Below are 20,061 nucleotides of genomic sequence, written 5' to 3'. Positions count from 1 at the left end.
AACCCAAAAGCAGTGAAGTTGTCACGTTGTGTAAATGGTAAATAAAAAGAGAATACAATGATTTGCAAATCCTTTTCAACTTATATTCAATTGAATAGACTGCAAAGACAAGATATTTAACGTTCACACTGAGAAACCATGTTATTGTTTGCAAATATTAGCTCATTTGGAATTTGATGCCTGCATCATGTTTCAAAAAAGCTGGCACAAGTGGCAAAAAAGACTGACAAAGTTGAGGAATGCTCATCAAACACTTATTTGGAACATCCCACAGGTGAGCAGGCTAATTGGGAACGGGTGGGTGCCATGATTGGGTATAAAAGCAGCTTCCATGAAATGCTCAGTCATTCACAAACAAGGACGGGGCGAGGGTCACAACATTTTCCAACCAGATATTGCAAGGAATTTAGGGATTTCACCATCTATGGTCCGTAATATCATCAAAAGGTTCAGAGAATCTGGAGAAATCACTGCACATAAGCCATGATATTACGGACCTTCGATCCCTCAGGCGGTACTGCATCAAATAGCGACATCAGTGTGTAAAGGATATCACCACATGGGCTCAGGAACACTTCAGAAAACCACTGTCAGTAACCGCAGTTGGTCGCTACATCTGTAAGTGCAAGTTAAAACTCTACTATACAAAGCAAAAGCCTTTTATCAACAACACCCAGAAATGCCGCCAGCTTCGCTGGGTCTGAGCTCATCTAAGATGGACTGATGCAAAGTGTAAAAGTGTTCTGTGGTCTGACGAGTTCACATTTCAAATTGTTTTTGGAAACTGTGGACGTCGTGTCCTCCGGACCAAAGAGGAAAAGAACCATCCGGATTGTTCTAGGCGCAAAGTGGAAAAGCCAGCATATGTGATGGTATGGGGGTGTATTACACTGCAAAAAGTCAGTGTTCAAAAACAAGAAAAAAACTTAAAAATTAGGGGTATTTTACTTGAACTAAGCAAAATTATTTGCCAATGGAACAAAAAAATTCGGCTTGTCAAGACTTTTCAAAACAAGTAAAATTAACTAACCTCAATAAACCCAAAATACCTTAAAATAAATATATTCTCACTAATAACAAGTGCACTTTTTTTGGTAGAAAAAAATATGTTGTATGCTCAATATGTTAAAAAATATTCTTAAATTAAGTAAATGCTAATGCCATTATCTTGACATAATGATATGCGCTCGGCATCGTGATTTTTTTTTTCATGCTTGAAGTAAGAAATTATTACTTTAAAAAAGTAGTTTTATACTTGTGAGTGTTGATGACACAGCTTTGCAACAGTTGATATTCTAGTTTCAAGCATGTTTTACTCAATATAGGTCATAACATCTCAGCAACAAGCTGTAATATCTTACTGAGATCATTTAGGTCCAAAACCCTTAAAACAAGTAAAACACTCTAACATAAAATCTGCTTAGTGAGACGAATTATCTTATCAGAAAGAAAATAAGCAAATAACACCCTTATTTGAGATATTTAATCTTACTTACATTTCAGTTTTTGCAGTGTAGTGCCCAAGGCATGAGTAACTTACACATCTGTGAAGGCACCATTAATGCTGAAAGGTACATACAGGTTTTGGAGCAACGTTACCATGGGCGCCCCTGCTTATTTCAGCAAGACAATGCCAAGCCACGTATTGCAACAGCGTGGCTTCATAGTAAAAGAGTGCGGGTACTTTCCTGGCCCGCCTGCAGTCCAGACCTGTCTATCATCGAAAATGTGTGGCGCATACGACAGCGGAGACCCCGGACTGTTGAACGACTGAAGCTCTACATAAAACAAGAATGGGAAAGAATTCCACTTTCAAAGCTTCAACAATTAGTTTCCTCAGTTCCCTATCGTTTACTGAGTGTTGTTAAAAGGAAAGGCCATGTAACACAGTGGTGAACATGCCCTTTCCCAACTACTTTGGCATGTGTTGCCGCCATGAAATTCTAAGTTAATTATTATTTGCAAAAAAATAAAGTTTATGAGTTTGAACATCAAATATGTTGTCTTTGTAGTGCATTCAATTGAATATGGGTTGAAAAGGATTTGCAAATCATTGTATTCCGTTTAAATTTACATCTAACACAATTTCCCAACTCATATGGAAACAGGGTTTGTAGACTGGCCTGCCTGCAGTCCAGACCTGTCTCCCATTGAAAATGTGAGGTGCATTATGAAGCCTAAAATGATTGTTGAACAACTTAAGTTGTACATCAAGCAAGAATGGGAAAGATTTCCACTTCAAAAATGTGGCTCCTCCGTTCCCAAACGTTTACTGAGTGTTGTTAAAAGGAAAGGCCATGTAACACAGTGGTAAAAATGTCCCTGTGACAACTTTTTTGCAATGTGTTGCTGCCATTAAATTCTAAGTTCATGATTATTTGTAAAAAAAAAAAGAAGTTTTTCAGTGTGAACATGAAATATCTTGTCTTTGCAGTCTATTCAATTGAATATAAGTTGAAAAGGATTTGCAAATCATTGTATTCTCTTTTTATTTACCATTTACACAACGTGACAACTTCACTGCTTTTGCAGATGATGGTTGAAAGGTTACTGAGTGCTGCTTTAAACCAGGTCATACCTGTGAGGAGGCCTGTGTGGAACTCTCCGACTGCACGGCAGTCACTGTGGCCGTGGGAGTGAAGATCAGCTGAGGCGACAAGGGAACGGCTCGGCCTAAACTCCGAGCCACTTGGACCAGGTTACTCTGCTGGGCCTGGAAAACATTACTCTGCTGGGCCTGGGGGAGAAAAAAAAACACATAAAAGACATAATCAGCACAAGACGACAGGAATTAATGGATTTGATAAAGAGTGAACGCGTTGCTAAAAAGTGTCGTCGTCCAAAAACAGGAATTCCTTTGAGTTAAAAATAGGACTTCTAACTATTCCCATCTGCTTCTGTGATCACCTCAAAACAAAGACAGAACCCACACACAAACACACACACGGGGCCAGCAGGACAGTGAAGTGAGTTATATTTATTAGACCTGTGGGGAAGAAAACAAAAAAATAGACCTGTGAATCTTTGGGCCCCGCATGATTCGATTCGATTCTTGGGGGTACCGATTCAATTCAGAATAGAATCTCGATTCAGAACGATTCTCGATTCAAAATCATTACTTTTTTTCATGACACTGGGTGCCAGTTGTATGATTAACTACATCCCTCTATAAAATAGATGAACAGCTCTAATAAATGTCGATATTACTTAAAAGAAAACTGGTTTTGTTTAGTAAAATTCTACCCAAACATTTAATAAAGTCAAATACAAACAAAGCAACAAGAGAAGTATCCAACACTTCATCAACAATGTGATTTGTCTGAGTGGCAAGGACAAATAAAAACATTTAAAAAATAGTTTAACTTTAAAAGTACTTTAACTTTAACTTCATCAACAATATGATTTGTCTGAGTGGCAAGGACAAATAAAAACATTTAAAAAATAGTTTAACTTTAAAAGTACTTTAACTTCATCAACAATATGATTTGTCTGAGTGGCAAGGACAAATAAAAAAAATAAAAATAAAAACAATTTCGAAAAAATGAAAGAAAAATGTTTTGAATTAAAAAAAAAAATTGATTAGGAATTGTTACAAATAAAAATCACGATTAATTCGCAAATCAATTTATTTTGTATATAATTTTTTTTTAATTGAGGAAAAATATTTTTTTTTACTTGAAAATTGTTTTTTTTTTACTTGCAATCATGTTTAATTGAAGAAAAAAAAAATGTTACTTGCAATTTTTTTTTTTATTAAGGAAAAAAAAATATTTTGACTATCACATTTTTTTTTTTAATTGAAGAAAACCATTTTTTTTACTCGCGAATCATTTTTAATTGAAGAAAATTATTTTATGGGTTATGGGTAGAGATGTACGATAATGGCTTTTCTTGCCGATATCCGATATTCTGCTATTGTCCAACTCTTAATTACCGATTCCAATATCAACCGATACCGATATATACAGTCGTGGAATTAACACATTATTATGCCTAATTTTGTTGTGATGCCCCGCTGGATGCATTAAACAATGTAACTTTACCATGAATTGATTAACGTGGACAAGTTGAAAAACTTATTGGGGTGTTACCATTTAGTGGTCAATTGTACGGAATATGTACTGTACTGTGCAATCTACTAATACAAGTCTCAATCAATCAATCAAAAACAAGGTTTTACAAAATTGGGGGGGGGGGGGGGTTTGGTGGTAGCGGGGGGTGTATATTGTAGCGTCCCGGAAGAGTTAGTGCTGCAAGGGGTTCTGGGTATATGTTCTGTTGTGTTGTGTTTATGTTGTGTTACGGTGCGGATGTTCTCCCGAAATGTGTTTGTCATTCTTGTTTGGTGTGGGTTCACAGTGTGGCGCATATTTGTAACTGTGTTAAATTTGTTTATACGGCCACCCTCAGTGTGACCTGTATGGCTGTTGACCAAGTATGCCTTGCATTCACTTGTGTGTGTGAAAAGCCGTAGATATTATGTGACTGGGCCGGCACGCAAAGGCAGTTCGTCACGTCCGTTGTGTCCTTGAGCAAGACACGTCACCCTTGCTCCTGATGGGTGGTGGTTAGAGCCTTGCATGGCAGCTCCTGCCATCAGTGTGTGAATGTGTGTGTGTGAATGGGTGAACGTGGAAATAGTGTCAAAGCGCTTTGAGTACCTTGAAGGTAGAAAAGCGCTATACAAGTATAACCCATGTATCATTTATTTATTTACTCTTTCCACATTCACACACACATTCACACACTGATGGCGGGAGCTGCCATGCAAGGCTCTAACCACCACCCATCAGGAGCAAGGGTGACGTGTCTTGCTCAAGGACACAACGGACGTGACGAGGTTGGTAGAAGGTGGGGATTGAACCACTCTCCCAACCGCGCCACGCGCCTTTTCTCTAGAGACTCAAAGCACTTTATATAATGAAAGCCAAGAAGGAAAAAAAAAACATTTGAGCTGGAAAAGAGTCATGTCAATGTTGAGTGTCTGGTGTCAAGGCTGAGTTCCTACCATCTGTGCACGCAGGTACATCTGCGCTTGGCTGGCCGTCAGGGTGCTGCTGGACGGGCTGCCCAGCAGAACTGCCTGCTGGGAAATACTGCTGGGTGTGGAAGTGATGCTCTGCGCGCGGCTGATCAGCTGAGCCGCGGCCGGCGACGTGGTCAGGTTGATCTGCCGGGGCGAGAAGAGAGTCATCTTCTTTGAAAACAAAGTTTCTTTATTTGACATTTGGACTCATTTGTACATCCAGTAAAGGTGTCAAACATTCCTGAAAACTGGCCTTACCGTGGTCTGAGTTGACCCGCTTTGCTGAGTCGACGTGCCGTTCTGGGAGGAGTTCTGGCGACCAGCTGCAATGCTGGCCTGCGGCAGAGAGACATTTAGCAGCAGTCCAGGTCCGGTGGGGAAGGCGGCCGAGTACTGTACCTGCTGCACGGCGGCCAGACTCTGCAGCTGGGCGGTGCTGAGGCTGTGCTGCTGCTGGAGGGCGGCGGTCTGCAGCATGAGATGCTGCTGCTGGGCGGCGTACATCTGCTGCAGGTACTGGGCGGCCGTGTTGGGCTGCCTGTGGAAGGCCTGCTGGATCACCTGCGCCAAACAGCAAGGGGGAACCCAAATGAGGACCTGCTGTTTTATCACTTCTCCCATTACAGTTTTTTGCAGTCGCTAACAACCATTTTCAAAACTCTAAACATAATTAGCACAGCATCGGTCTTTTGTGGCCACCCCATTCACACATTTCAGGTCGTTTTCACTCAACACATTTCACCATGCTTACTTTTTCTTTCTCCCAGTCTGTGGAACGCTCTCCCTGACCACCTAAGGGCACCACAGACTGCTTTTAAAAAAGGCTTAAAAACCCTTCTTTTAAAAAAATCATTTTTATAGATGTATGCATACTAGTTCTAGCTATTAGGCTGTTCTAGTTTTTATTTGTATTTATTTTTATTATCTTTTTATTATTATTATTATTTACTTTTTTATACACTGTAGCACTTTGAGGTTGTTTGCTCAATGTAAAGTGTTTTTTTCAAATAAAATCTATTATTATTATTATTATTAAAGGAGCCATATGTAATAATTTTATGTCACGTCATCATTAAATGGCCCTGATAAGTCAAAAGGCATTAATAAATCATCTCCTTTTCCAATACTTCTATAACTGATAACAGTAGTTCAGCCGGGATATGCTCATTTCAAAATTATATTTTGTTAGAATAATTATGTGTAAGTTATCACACAACTCTTATGCTTAAAGGCCGTTGCTATAGTTATTATTAATTGTGCTGAAGTTGTATTTTTCTATCTGTGCAAAGCCGGCAATCCAAAAGATTGCAAGTCGTCTCGTATCAGTGTTTTCAGACCCTGAATCGGCCCGCTGACTGCCAAGGGAACATCGAGTGCCGTGACGCAGACAGAGCAGAGACAGGGCGATATCACGAGTGTCAACACATTTGCATTTCGTTAATAATTATATATTGTGTCTAACTGGAGCTGTCGAGATTACCCCCTTCCTTCAGCGGCAGCTTCAGTGATGTAACCAGGGACCTCCCAAATAAATAGAGGAAGCACGTGGGCTGGACTTTAGAGCGTAGTTTGGATCTGTAACTAGAGTACAGCCCAAAAAAAGTGTCTCCTCATTTGAGCCAAATTGAACTCTGTCTCTGCATTGATTCCTTGCTTCTTGTCTGTTTAATAGATGTCATCAGTGTTTGAATCTGACAGATTTACAGCCCTGAAATCTTGTTATTGCTTTCATTTCGATGCCCCGCCTTCCACCGTTTGACCAATTAGAAAGTCTGTGAGTGTGTCACGTCCAGGTGGCCAGTTACGCACCGCCACCTTCGTCTGGCTACTGCCACCGGAAAAGTTACTAAACATGTCAGACCTTAGTCCGTCTAAAAGTTACCATTGTCAACTTATTCATGACAAAGCCAGGAACAAAACCAGGATTTGTATCGGGGATGCCTTTGAAAGATGGAGACCATTGAAGGCGGAGAAGATTTTTTTCCTCCTTGATAGGTAAGTCAGCCATTTACGTTTTATTACTTGTAATAAATGGAAATGGACATTTGGTATGTAAACTATATTGTCCAATACAGTCTATGGTCTTGTCTAACAAAGCTAGTATGTAGCTTAACATCGACATATAGGCTAACGGGGGAAATATATGCCTGTTTGCCTGTATGTCGATGGGCAAAATATCTTTGACACATGTGGATATGGGTAGTGTGAGTGCCTATTTCCTTGTCAATATGCTGATAGGCTGAGGAAATGGGTTCCAACATTAGCACGGCTGTCATCATGGCAAAGTGAAACGTCTGGAGACAGCCAAATCACATGATAAAATATTTCCTAATTGGTGTTTGCATATCGTGGACTACATGTACCAAGTTATATGGCAATCTGAAAGGTTTGAAACAGTAGCCTATAGGCATACCTCGGTAAAATGTCTCCTCTTTAGTTTTGGGCGTACATTAGGCTGCGAAGCATGCTCTACTTATTTTCACTAGTATAACCATTGCTAGCGTTGGTTGTAGTTGGTTTTAGTCTTGGTTTTCTGATAGTACTGACAATAACCATATGATTGCCATGTGTTGTGATATTGTACGCAGGCATGATGTACTTCTTCCTGAAAATAGCCTAATTTCTGTATAAAATGTGTTGGTTAGAGATTTGTTATTGACAAAATGCTTGTCTATTCAGCTATTATGGTCCCAGCACCTCAAACCCTAGTAAGAGGCAGTAGAAGTTTGAAGGTCCTTGGAGTAGCCCAGTCCATCCAGCTGCGTATCTGGCAACCTCAGCCAGGGAGAGTGGGAGTGGACTACAGAATTTTGACCGTGATTGCAGTACCATTTCTGGCCAGATTATTACATATGGCTCCTTTAAGCAATACCTCCAACAAAATGATGGATTGTTTTTGTATTGTTTACCAATGTTAACACACACCATCCCACAATAGCAAAAATATTCCAAATATTCCAAACCTTAGATACAGTATAAAAACCTCTGCTTCTGCAATGATGTCAGTTCAAAAACAATACATCCCAGCTAATAATGAACACACAGCTGATTTATGTTGGGTAATGTCTACTCAAAACTATTTTGTAAATATTGGAACCAGCCGAGAGCAAAGAGTTCCAGCGAGTTAAAGACCAGAATGACTCCATAGATGGAAATTCCAACTCGATGTTCCTCGTTAATGTGACAAAAGAGGAAATAATCAAAACTGTAAAGAAATGCAAATCCGAGACTTCAACTGACTGTCACGGAATAGATATGAAAGTGATCAAAAAAAAGTGATCACTGCAAACTGGGGTTGTCCTGGTACCATTTTGGTACCGGTACCAAAATGTATTTTGATACTTTTCTAAATAAAGGGGACCACAAAAAATTGCATTATTGGCTTTATTTTTAACAAAAAAACCTTAGAGTACATTAAAAATATAATAATTTAGTCCTTAAATAAAATAGTGAACATACTAGACACTAGTATCGGCCGATAAATGCTTCAAAATGTGATATCGGAAATGATCGGTATCGGTTTCAAAAAGTAAAATGTATGACTTTTTAAAACGCCGCTGTGTACATGGACGTAGGGAGAAGTACAGAGCGCCAATAAACCTTAAAGGCACTGCCTTCGCGTGCCAGCCCAGTCACATAATATCTACGGCTTTTCACACACACAAGTGAATGCAAGCATACTTGGTCAACAGCCATACAGGTCACACTGAGGGTAGCCATATAAACAACTTTAACACTGTTACAAATATGCGCCACACTGTGAATCCACACCAAACAAGAATGACAAACACATTTCGGGAGAACATCCGCACCGTAACATAACATAAACACAACAGAACAAATACCCAGAACCCCTTGCAGCACTAACTCTTCCGGGACGCTACAATATACACCCCCCGCTCCCTCCCACCACCACCACCCTGCCCCCCCCCCCCCAACCCCTTCCACCTCAACCTCCTCATGCTCTCATGTCCCAAATTCCAAGCTGCTGTTTTGAGGCATGTTAAAAAAAATAATGCACTTTGTGACTTCAATAATAAATGTGGCAGTGCCATGTAGGCACTTTTTTCCATAACTTGAGTTGATTTATTTTGGAAAACCTTGTTACATTGTTTAATGTGTCCAGCGGGGCATCACAACAAAATTAGGCATAATAATGTGTTAATTCCACGGTTGATATCGGAATCGGTAATTAAGAGTTGGACAATATCAGAATATCGGATATTGGCAAAAAAGCCAATATCGGACATCTCTATTCGATACTTTTCGAAATAAAGGGAACCACAAAAAATGGCATTATTGGCATTATTTTTTTAACAAAAAAATCTTAGAGTACATTAAAAATATGTTTCTTATTGTAATTTAGTCCTTAAATAAAATAGTGAACATACTAGACAACTTGTCTTTTAGAAGTAAGTAAACAAACAAAGACTCCTAAGTAGTCTGCTGACTAATTAACATATTGTATCATTGTATTATTTTGTCTACATTATGAGGGACAAACTGTAAAAAAAAAATTATTCATCTACTTGTTCATTTACTGTTAATATCTGCTTATTTTCTGTTTTAACATGTTCTATCTACACTTCGGTTAAAATGTAATAATCACTTATTCTTCTCTTGTTTGATACTTTACATTAGTTTTGGATGATACCACACATTTAGGTATCGATGCGATACCAAGTAGTAAATGTAATACCTAATAAACCAATAATAATATGGTTAAGAAATACTGATGTAAAGGGTAGGTGTTTTTTGTTTGAACATGTTCTACCTACACAGGATCATACATTGATCATATTTAAAGTCCTCATGTATTTCCTGACCTTATAAACATTATATGAATTAATCATATAATTATTTTATATAAAAAAGTACAGAAAAGTATCCAAATACATTTTGGTACGGGTACCAAAATATTGGTATGGGGACAACACTAGCGGGACGTGCCATCCCAGCAATACTCTCCCAGAGGCAGAAACAAGGTCTTGGTCGACATGAAGCGACCATGGCTCCTTCACAGGTTGCTCGGAGACAACAGTGCCGGTCTTACAAAGATGAGAAAAAGGAGGTCTAAACAGCTCCAAATCTGCTGTCAAAGCATGGCCACTAAAAGCCGAGCAGCCCTCATTCAGCCGGAGAGGAGGCTAATCCCGTGGTCACGGGGTCAAGAGCACTAAAGCAGAGAGCATTCCTCCCATCAACTCTGTGGAAGTCATTTGTTTGAAGACCCTGAAGGAGCACAAACACCATGTAGTCTTTCCAAAGTACTCACCTGCACAGTTTGCCGGTCGGGTATCCCGCTGTAGACGGAAATCTGAGGTACTGCCTGTCTGACGGTGGTGGTGGCACTAGTGGGAGTGGTGCTGCTGCTAATAGTACTGCTAACAAAAGCAGTAGTAGCGGGAGTAGTCATAGTGATGGTGGCAGCAGTGGTGGTGGAAGAAGCCGTCAAGGTGTTACTGTTGGCGGCCGTGGTAGTGGTGGTGGTGGTGAACGAGCCGGCCGCGCTGGAGGAGACGCCGCTCCCGGTGCTGACGCCCGTGGAGGCGGGGGGCCCCGGCTCGCTCATGCTGCCCTCTGCTCTTCTCACCTTCGACCCCCGGCTCTTCTGAATGGCCCTCCTGTGTCTGGAACACAGCACAAGAAAGGAAAGAAGCTTGGTGTCGGAGTCACGGCATGTGAAGAGTTCGGAGGGCCGACAACCAAGACTTCTGTTTAGGACTTCAGGAACATGTGGTTTCCCAGGTCAAATAAAAATCCTGAACCCAAACGGTGGCAAATAGAGGTTATTTTATGCAATAACATGATCCAAATGATTATCTGTGCTAACTGCAAACATATATTTTATGACCTTAGGTACAGACTAGGGTTTTCCCGATACCAATATTTTGGTACCGGTACCGACATGTATTTCAATACCGGCACCAACATTTTTTTCGATACTTTGATACTTTTCTAAATAAAGGGGACCAAAAAAAATTTCATTATTGGCTTTATTTTAACAAAAGAATCTTAGGGGGAAATTAAACATGTGTTTATTATTGTAATGTAGTCCTTAAATAAAATAGTCAACATACTAGACAACTTGTCTTTTAGTAGTAAGTAAACAAACAAAGACTCCTAATTACTCTGCTGACGTATGCAGTAACATATTGTGTCATTTATACACCTATTATTTTGTCAACATTATAAAGGACAAACTGTAAAAATGGATTATTAATCTACTTGTTCATTTACTGTTAATATCTGCTTATTTTCTGTTTTAACATGTTCTATCTACACTTCTGTTCAAATGTAATAATCACTTATTCTTCTCTTCTTTGATACTTTACATTAGTTTTGGATGATAACACACATTTAGGTATCGATGCGATAACAAGTGGTTACAGGATCACAGTGTTTCCCATAAACTGCCAAGATACCTGTGGCGGTGGGGGCGTGGCTATGGGCGTGGTCACAATGACATCATCGAGTAATTTGGATAATTTACTACAATGATATGATTTTCTCTAAAAAGGCTCAAAAAATGTATACTTACTAATTAATAGTAACAGTTTTGTTTTAAACATCCATCCATCCATCCATTTTACAATATAATTACAACACTTCATGTACATATTTATATACAGATTTGAACAATAAGTTATTCACTGAAATATATTTATTAATTGTGGTTCTTACAAAAAATATATCTTATAAAAGTATAAAAGCTAAAATGTCTCTTAAAGCTCTGCCCCTTTAATTAGTGCACACTAAATAATTTAACTTTAGCCTACTACTACAACCATATTATTTGCCAGCAACATAAAGTGAAACAGAGGCAGAGGTGTCCTGCCACAGTCAGTAACAAATAAACAGAAAACAGTAGTGGTGGAAGATAGACACAGAGCTTCCGCAAACATCTGATCCACTGAACAAAGAGCTCCAAAAATCTTGATCCTACACTTCTCTTTTGTAAAGTAAATCTGAACAGCTGATATGGGCATCTACATCAACTATATGATTTGCCTGAGAAGCTGGACAGAACAAAAAAAATAAAAAATTTTTTTTTTAATAAATAAATACATTTAAAAAAAAATAAAAAATCTATTTGTCGCGGCCTTAATTCTTTCGTGGCGGGCCGCCACAAATAAATGAATGTGTGGGAAACACTGGGATCATACAAGAAAATATAATACCTAATAAACCAATAATAATATGGTTAAGAAATACTGATGTAAAGGGTAGGTGTCGCGCTGTTTTCTGTTTCAACATGTTCTATCTACACTTATGTTAAAATGTAATAATCACTTATTCTTCTCTTCTTTGATACTTTACATTAGTTTTGGATGATACCACACATTTAGGTATCGATCCGACACCAAGTAGTTACAGGATCATACATTGGTCATATTCAAAGTCCTCATGTGTCCAGGGACATATTTCCTGAGTTTATAAACATAATACACATTTTTAAAAAAGGAAAAAAAAAATTGTGACGATAAAAAAATATCGATGTAATCATAGTATTATCGACTAGGTACGCTCCGTACTTGGTATCATTACAGTGGATGTCAGGTGTAGATCCACCCATGGCATTTGTTTACATTGTGACGCCAGTGAGCTCTTGTATCCTCCCACGGTGTGTAGTGAAGCATGTTTAGCTATTCCTCGTCCTCCAGTGATAATGCTACTTGTAAGAAACATACTTTATTTGTTGCCATGGAGGCCAGGATTAGGGATTTAGAAGTAGTTGAAAGCTAGCCATGTCTTAAAGCACCTCTTCCTGAGGGTGTTTCAGTGTTATAACTTCACCTTTATCTTTACTTTTTAGGCCAAAATGCGTCCGTTCTCCCTTTTCTGTCTACACACTGTGTCTGCTTGTAAGTACTCTGTGCGTGTGCGCTGCCAAACAAGCTCCTCTGCTCGTAAAACCAGCAATGTCACAACGTGACGACGCACCATCATGTCCGTTAAAAAATTAAAAAAATTAAAATGGGGAACCGGTACTTTTCAAACCGGGTATAGTACCGTTTTTGATTCATTAGTACTGATACTATACTAGTACCGGTACACCGCACAACTCTAGTACGGACTCAGTCAATACTTTTCATGGTAACATTTCAGTCGAAAACTTCAGCAAATTATTGATGTAAAAGTCTTCCAAAATGTTATTGATAAATCAGAAGCAGGGATTGGAATCGAAAACTTGTTCTTGTTCAGAACCGGTTCCCAGTCTATGAAATCCTCTGAATCTCTTGTCATTTCCCCTCCCAAACGATTCGTTTAACAATTTCTAAGGGTATGAATGACGTCATTATGTGACGTCAGACAGCAACATGACCGTGTAAACACTCCAAAGTTTAAGAAGAAAAGATGTTTACTTGTAATAAGTGCAAGGTTGCTATTTCATCAAGAGGACAACATAGAAGCAATAATAAGCTGAAACATTTGTACACACAGTATGCAATAAATATAAATGAATGTCTTTGAAGCACTCCCATCTCATCCCATCATCTGGTGTAAATACAACAGGTTGTAACTAACGCCACCTATCATGTTAGCAACAATATTTCTTACATTGAAATGGATGCCTTCTCATTTCGAAATGAGCATGACGAGAGACAGACTGGCAGTAAATACTCACTCCACATCGCGTCTGCTGCAGGACGAATGTCAGCGAACAATTTGCCACAGTGCTCCTGATTTTCGGTAGGTGAATGTGCAATTGTAGTCAGAGAAAAGTTGCGTGTTTCAACCACATTTTCACTCACTCAGTCATTTCCATTATACAGGTGGAACTCATAAAAATTACAAAACCCAAAAGCAGTGAAGTTGTCACGTTGTGTAAATAAATGGTAAATAAAAACAGAAAACAATGATTTGCAAATCAATTTCAACTTATATTCAATTGAATAGACTGCAAAGACAAAAAACAATGTTCGAACTGAGAAACTTAATTTTTTTTTGCAAATAATCATAAACGTAGAATTTAGTAGCAGTAACACATTGCAAAAAAGTTGTCACATGGTCATTTTTACCACTGTGTTACATGGCCTTTCCTTTTAACAACACTCAGTAAAGTTTTGGGAACTGAGGAGACACATTTTTGAAGTGGAATTATTTCCCATTCTTGCTTGATGTACAGCTTAAGTTGTTCAACAGTCTCCCTTCTCATATTTTAGCCTTCATAATGCGCCACACATTTTCAATGGGAGACAGGTCTGGACTACAGGCAGGCCATTCTAGTACCGCACTCTTTTACTATGAAGCCACGTTGTTGTAACACGTGGCTTGGCATTGTCTTGCTGAAATAAGCAGGGGCGTCCATGGTAACGTTGCTTGGATGGCAACATATGTTGCTCCAAAACCTGTATGTACCTTTCAGCATTAATGGTGCCTTCACAGATGTGTAAGTTACCCATGTCTTGGGCACTAATACACCCCCATACAATCACAGATGCTGGCTTTTCAACTTTGCGCTAGAACAGTCCGGATGGTTCTTTTCCTCTTTGGTCCGGAGGACACGACGTCCACAGTTTCCAAAAACAATGTGAAATGTGGACTTGTCAGACCACAGAACACTTTTCCACTTTGCATCAGTCCATCTTAGATGAGCTGGGGCCCAGCGAAGCCGGCGGCGTTTCTGGGTGTTGTTGATACATGGCTTTGGCTTTGCATAGTAGAGTTTTAACTTGCACTTACAGATGTAGCAACCAACTGTAGTTACTGACAGTGGCTTTCTGAAGTGTTCCTGTGCCCATGTGGTGATATCCTTTAGACACTGATGTCGCTTTTTGATGCAGTACCGCCTGAGGGATCCAAGGTCCGTAATATCATGGCTTACGTGCAGTGATTTCTCCAGATTCTCTGAACTTTTTGATGATATTACGGACCGTAGATGGTGAAATCCTTAAATTCCTTGCAATAGCTGGTTGAGAAATGTTGTTCTTAAACATTTTGCTCACGCATTTGTTCACAAGGTGGTGACCCTCGCCCCGTCTTTGTTTGTGAATGACTGAGCATTTCATAGTGTCCTGGGTATGACTCAAAATTGCATCCGGTGATGAGGCTTCAGTTCGGGAGTTCCGGAGTTTTGGGGAAGGTGGAGTTACCCCTCAGTCATCATTGCTCCCAGGTCCACTCTGACCCGGGGTGGTAGTACCTGTCAGGGTCCCAGCTATGGGTTAAAATAGCTTGCAGAGACCGCCTCAAAAGTCTCTGCCTCATTGACCAGTGCCTACTGGCTAACCACTTGGTTATAGGCTACGGGAGAAAACCCCTAAAGAAAAATCTGTGGCGAGGACTCGCATTAAGCAGTCACCAACAGACCGGTGCTCTGGCAGTCCTCTGCAACTCCATGCGGCAGAAGGTTGTCATGATCTTTTCATGCCACTAGAGGACGCCACATGGGGCCAAGACAAAACAGTGCGGGTAGAGACTGTGCACTTCTACCACCACTTAAATCAATTCACTGCGCAGGTGTTTTGCTCCTCCTCAGCACTACCCCCAACCCCCAACCTCTCCGCCCTCAAGCCCTGCGGCGATGGGGAAGGGTGGCTGGTACAGGTCAAGGATGTGACTGGCAGTACCTAGCCCAACCCTGTACGTAGGCGGCGTGCGAGTGAAGGGATGGAACAGCATGCCGCCCCGGCAGCTTCGCAAGTGACTGAGCAGGACCGCTCTGCTCACCCTGAAATGGGAAGGGCCTAGAAAAGGTGGCCTAAAAATGGTCTGTTCCTCATCGCCCGGGCAGCCTACCGCAGCTGCCGGGCCATCCCTTTATGCGGTGGAAAACAAACGTACAAGAGAAACAAAATTCCCTTCACAATAGCGTCATGGAACGTCCGCACACTTTTGGATGTGCGTGATCTCTCCTGCCGCCCGCAGCGAAGAACAGCACTCGTTGCGCATGAACTAAACCGATACGGCATTGACATAGCCGCCCTGAGCGAAACCCGCTTACATGGGGAAGACTCAATCACGGAGGCGGGAGAAGGCTACACTTTCTTCTGGAAGGGTCATCCAGAAGGCTCCCGACGTCTACATGGAGTGGGTTTTTCCGCCAGGACAAGCCTGCTTCACAATATTCCAGAGTCTCCAGTGGGTATAAGCGAAAGGATCATGACGTGGCGTGTACCACTCACCAAAAATCGCCATGTCACCCTTATCAGCGCCTACGCCCGAACCCTGGATGCAGACCTCGAGAGCAAGGACACATTCTATGCCTCACTAAACTCCGCCATTGAGGGAACACCTCCCACCGACAAGCTCATACTCCTCTGTGATTTTAACGCGAGGGTGGGCTCTGACAGTGGGCTCTGGACCGGAACACTTGGTCAGCACGGGGTTGGTAGGCTTAATGATAATGGGCTTCGCCTCCTTACACTCTGCTCTGAACATCAGTTGATCATCACCAACACCCTGTTTCAGCTCAAGGATAAATTCAAGACCTCCTGGCAACATCCTCGCTCCAAACATTGGCACCTCCTCGACTATATTATCACCCGTCGTAGAGACAGGAAGGAGGTCCTAATCTCCAGAGCGATGCATGGAGCGGACTGCTGGACTGACCATCGAATGATTGGAGCCAAATTTCAGATGGAAGTCCGCCCCCAACTGAAGAAAACATCACCAAATAAGAGACTCAATTGTGAAGCACTCAAATCCAAGCACTCTGTAGACCAGCTCAGAGCACAGCTTGCAGAACATTTGTCTGCAATCCCTGATACCCACCTGGACCCTGACATCAACACCTGCTGGAACTCCCTAAGGACTGCCATCCATCAGGCAGCAAAGGAGTCCCTTGGGTACACCAGGCGTAAACATCAGGACTGGTTTGACAACAGTGCACCGGATATCCATAAACTTCTCCAGGCAAAACAAAAAGCCCATGCTGCTTACCTGGCCAACCCACAATCCATCACACTAAGGACTCGACTCTCCTCCATAAGAGCCGAAGTCCAGCGTACCCTCAGAGCCATGGAAAATGACTGGTGGATCAAGAAAGTCAGCGAGATCCAACTTTATGCTGACACAAACAATTTTCATGGATTTTATGATGCCGTCAAATCCATATATGGTCCACAGAGAAAAAACAACCCCAGTCAGATCGGCAGACGGAGTCACCCTCTATAAGGACACACCCCAGATCCTAAATAGATGGGCTGAACATTTCAACACTCTCCTTAACTCCGAAAATCCCTCTGACCAGGACATTTTCACCAATTTCCCAACCACTCCCCCTGTCGACCACCTGGACTCCCCGCCTACCTTTGCCGAGGTCCTAAAAGCCATCAATGGCCTAAAAAACAACAAAAGCCCAGGCCCTGACGATATCCCAGCTGAGGTGCTGAAGTTTGGTGGCTATCTCCTCACCCGCCGGCTTCACCAATTGATTGATTCCATCTGGTCCTCTGAAGCCATCCCCCAGGAATGGAAGGATGCTGTTATAATAACCATCTTTAAGAGGAAAGGTGTGGAAACAGCAGAGGAATTTCCCTGCTCTCGGTTGCTGGGAAAGTTCTTGCCCGGGTCATGCTCTCTCGTTTAGTTACTTACATCTCTGAGAACACCCTGCCTGAATCACAGTGTGGATTCAGAAGAGATCGCAGTACTATGACATGATCTTTGTAGCCAGGCAGGTACAAGAAAAGTGCCGGAAACACCACCAGGATCTGTACATCGCCTTCATCGACCTGTCCAAGGCATTTGACACTGTAAACCGGAATCTCCTCTGGGACTTACTGGGAAGGCTGGGGATTCCGCTAAAGTTCCTCAACATCCTGAGACAACTACACGATGGAATGCGAGCCTGTGTCCGCATTGGAGGCCAGCAATCCCCCTCTTTTAATGTGAAAGTCGGGGTCAGGCAGGGATGTGTCCTAGCCCCTGTCATATTCAACCTCTTTCTCTCAACAGTCACCCTCCTCTCACACAAAGCTCTGGGAACCACAGATGGCATCTGCATACAGTTCCGGCTGGACGGCAGTCTCTTCAACATCCGGCGCCTCCAGGCCTTCACTAAAATAACAAAACAACAGATCCTAGAACTTCAGTATGCTGACGATTGTGCTCTCCTTGCCCACACGCCAGAATCTCTACAACGTGCACTTAACGTGGTCTCATTCACATACAGTGCCCTGGACTCAAGGTCAACATTTCAAAAACACAGATCATTGCGCAACACTCTACCCACCAGTCAGATGTGCCTGTCTTCAACATTGATGGTCAGCAGCTCACCATCGTTCCACATTTCACCTACCTCGGAAGCGTCCTGTCCCCCACCTGTAACATCGATAATGACATCCAGGTCCGTGTTGGGTTAGGGTCTGCTGCCTTCGGTAGGCTCAAAACCAGGTTCTTCCTGAACAGAAACCTGACAGTTTCTGACAAAGCAGCTGTTTACAAAGCAGTTTGTCTGTCCACACTGCTATACGGCTCGAAAGCCTGGACCCCTTACCAAAGGTACGTCAGAATCCTGGAGAGATACTACATCCGCGGCCTACAACGGATTCTGGGTCTGACCTGGGAGGACAGAGTCCCACATGTGGATATTTATGACCGGACCCAAACACCCAGCATCCAAGTGTTCCTTGCGCAAAGACATCTGCGCTGGGTGGGGCATGTAATCCGCATGCCCGCCCAGAGGCTCCCCCGACAGATCCTCTACGGCCAACTCCAGGAAGGCTGTAGGTCTTCTGGGGGTCAGCGGAAACGCTACAAGGACCACATAAAAACCCTCCTGAAGCGCTGTGCTATCCAGCCTTCCGCACTGGAAGTCTTGGCTGCTGATCGCCACACCTGGCGCAACTGCAGTCACGCCGGCATTGCTCATCTCCAGGAGCAGACCACTGAGAGGAGAAAACAACAACGTTTACAGCGACATCAGCGCGCTGCAGGGGCCCCCCTCTCAAGCGTGGACTACATCTGCCCCACAAGTGGCAAACCATGCGGGTCGCGCACTGGCCTGCACAGCCACATGCAATGGGATGTACCAAACCCCCCTCAATAACCCATTACTGGAGCAACGTCATCATCGTAATCGATGGACAGCCAAAGAGAGAAAGAAAGAGATTTCATGGAAGCTGCTTTTATACCCAATCATGGCACCCACCTGTTCCCAATTAGCCTGTTCACCTGTGGGATGTTCCAAATAAGTGTTTGATGAGCATTCCTCAACTTTGTCAGTCTTTTTTGCCACTTGTGCCAGCTTTTTTGAAACATGGTACAAGTATCAAATTCCAAATGAGCTAATATTTGCAAAAAATAAAGTTTTCCAGTGTCTTGTCTTTGCAGTCTATTCCAGTGGTTCTCAACCTTTTTTCAGTGATGTACCCCCTGTGAACATTTTTTTAATTCAAGTACCCCCTAATCAGAGCAAAGCATTTTTGGTTGAAAAAAGAGATAAAGAAGTAAAATACAGCACTATGTCTTCAGTTTCTGATTTATGAAATTGTATAACAGTGCAAAATATTGCTCATTTGTTGTGGTCTTTCTTGAACTATTTGGAAAAAGAGATATAAAAATAACTAAAAACTTGTTGAAAAATAAACAAGTGATTCAATTATAAAAAAAGATTTCTACACATAGAAGTAATCATCAACTTAAAGGGCCCTTTTTGGGGATTGTAATAGAGATCCATCTGGATTCATGAACTTCATTCTAAACATTTTTTCACAAAAAAAGAGATCTTTAACATCAATATTTATGGAACATGTCCACAAAAAATCTAGCTGTCAACACTGAATATTGCATTGTTGCATTACTTTTCACAGTTCTTTTTGACAGACATTTAAAAAAAATCTCACGTACCCCTTGGCATACCTTCAAGTACCCCCATTTGAGAACCACTGGTCTATTCAATTGAATATAAGTTCAAAAGGATTTGCAAATCATTGTATTCTCTTTTTATTTACCATTTACACAACTTCACTGCTTTTGTACATCGATAATCACAAGAGATTTTACCTTCATTTCAACTCGACTGTGGGGAAAACGATACTGTTCAGTTATGTTTGCAAGAACAAATCAATAACAAAATGCCTGAAAAA

General features: G+C 41.6%; 1 protein-coding gene across 5 annotated transcripts in view; it reads right to left on the bottom strand.

Moving 5' to 3' along the window:
* Positions 1-20,061, bottom strand: part of phc2b (polyhomeotic homolog 2b (Drosophila)) — a 115,531-nt gene that overhangs the window by 55,330 nt on the left and 40,140 nt on the right. For 3 of the 5 annotated variants that reach the window (XR_009824666.1, XM_062037797.1, XM_062037796.1), the window contains exons 2-5: positions 10,302-10,656; positions 5,285-5,587; positions 5,009-5,170; positions 2,579-2,737 (exon numbers count right to left, since the gene is read on the bottom strand). Coding sequence is in view for 4 of the 5 variants with exons in the window: in XM_062037797.1 (XP_061893781.1) it covers positions 2,579-2,737; positions 5,009-5,170; positions 5,285-5,587; positions 10,302-10,598 (921 nt within the window). In the remaining variant the exon portion in view is untranslated. The remainder of the gene's footprint in view (positions 1-2,578; positions 2,738-5,008; positions 5,171-5,284; positions 5,588-10,301; positions 10,657-20,061) is intronic. The other 2 variants (XM_062037798.1, XM_062037799.1) reach the window with 1 other exon arrangement.

The sequence above is a fragment of the Entelurus aequoreus genome, linkage group LG26 (assembly GCF_033978785.1).
Source record: "Entelurus aequoreus isolate RoL-2023_Sb linkage group LG26, RoL_Eaeq_v1.1, whole genome shotgun sequence".
NCBI lineage: Eukaryota > Metazoa > Chordata > Actinopteri > Syngnathiformes > Syngnathidae > Entelurus > Entelurus aequoreus.
This window is presented reverse-complemented; position numbering and strand designations above follow the sequence as displayed.